Below are 1726 nucleotides of genomic sequence, written 5' to 3' on the forward strand. Positions count from 1 at the left end.
GAGATTGTAACTCTAACATTATACAATGCGCAGAATCTTTGAAAGTTCTACAGTTTTTGAAGCTCAAGTATAAATTTCAAGGCTAGGTGTGCATTTGTATAAAGGAAAAGGGAGTTCTTTATCTCTGCACTATCTAGCACGGGCATATTCAAATGGGATGGATGATGGGGGGTCATTTGGATCATCAGATTTGAATTGCTGAGTAAATTTAGTGCGAAAAAGTAAATTCGGGCCAGCAAGTAAATTCTAGCCAGAGAAGATTGTTTTGCACCTTGCACGTCGAACCCACAACTTGCCCCGTTCAAGGCATGGACTCTAACCACCACGTCCGTATGCTTTTACTGAAGATCATGGTACTCCAATGCATTACATTGTAAATGCGAGTTGATTTGTAAATTCGTGTGTCGATTGCATGGGCTACAATGCATGCTTGTCGTGATCCATCACCTCCACCCTTGATCCCATTTAAGCATGCACATACCATGTAGTGCTAAGCGTTCTTTATGGCCTTCAAAATACAAAGTAAAGCAACGCTTTACAAAAATAGAAGTAATCACCCTTCAAATTTGAAGGTTGGAGTTAGTGTTCAAAAAAAATATGTTTTAGATTTGCCTTGAGCTGGTTGAAAACTCAAAATAATTGGTTGAAGGGAGGGGGAGAAGAAAAATCTCCACTTGAAAATTTTAAGAAAATAGAGGTATATTATAAGAAATACCAATTATTTTGAAAAAATTCCTCTTTGAATCTACCCTAAAGAAAATTTTGTATGTTTATAAAATCGACTTTTCCCAAACACTAGCTGGAGTGAAACTCCATGGCTTTTCACTCCATGGCCTTACCAAGGACTACAAATAATATTCATATAGATGAAGTACTAAGCTTTTGGCTTTCTGCAGAACTCAGAACTCAGAACTCACAACTCAAAACTATGTCTTTTCGTTTTCTACCATCATAGTTATTAGTACTTACCACTTACCCTTCACTTTTGCATTTCAAACCAAAAGTTTTTTAAAGCTTTCTTTGAAGTGAACTAGGGTGTGACACGTGGATGTCCTCTCCTTTCTAGAAAATTTTAAACTGCAGTATAAATAGTATAGATATAGATATAATAGTGCAATGCTTTGATGCTGTCAAGTTCCAAATTCCAAAGAAAACTTCCACTACCTAGCATTATTCAGCCACCAATAGAAACGAATACAAACTTTTAGCTAGCCAAGACAAAAGTCTCAAAAGTCAAATCCGTGGTTTTCACAGTGACGTATAAGTGTCATCAAACTGCAAAAAAACCTCACTATTTAAAATAAGTTCTTACTGAAGAGTTTTTTACCTCTATAAAGAAACAATTTTAGCTCACACTAATACCTATTTTTTTATGTTTTCTTGCTTAGGTTTACAGGAATGACGTTATTTTTCTCCCATAGTAAGTATATTACATTTGAGAAGGCATTTAATGGTTTTTAAAAAGTCTTCTCAAATGAATTGGATTATTTTAATGGTATTTTTTTTGGCTGCTATGCTTATATCATAATGTCCGAGTGAAAAATGGATATTAACTTGAAAGTTGCATTAATTCCAAAATGTGTGTACGACCATCCACACTTTTTGGACTACATAAGTCATCCTTAGTAAAGGGTTGGATTTTGAGTGCATCCGTGTACCATTGGATAAAGTTTGTGGATTAGTGCCACATGGCATGCTAACGACAATAAACTTTTTTTTTTTGTTT

The 1726-nt window shown here is 35.1% G+C and overlaps 1 protein-coding gene across 1 annotated transcript in view; it reads left to right on the top strand.

The window, feature by feature from the left end:
* LOC147433769 (glutamate receptor 2.6-like) overlaps positions 1 to 1726 on the top strand; it is an 83794-nt gene extending 82068 nt beyond the window's left edge. Inside the window, exon 4 of the mRNA XM_086489793.1 lies at positions 1389 to 1726. Within this exon, the coding sequence (XP_086345919.1) occupies positions 1389 to 1461 (73 nt within the window). The 3' untranslated portion in view covers positions 1462 to 1726. The remainder of the gene's footprint in view (positions 1 to 1388) is intronic.

The sequence above is a fragment of the Adiantum capillus-veneris genome, chromosome 19 (genome assembly GCF_014529385.1).
Source record: "Adiantum capillus-veneris isolate H3 chromosome 19, ASM1452938v2, whole genome shotgun sequence".
NCBI classification, from domain to species: Eukaryota; Viridiplantae; Streptophyta; class Polypodiopsida; order Polypodiales; family Pteridaceae; genus Adiantum; species Adiantum capillus-veneris.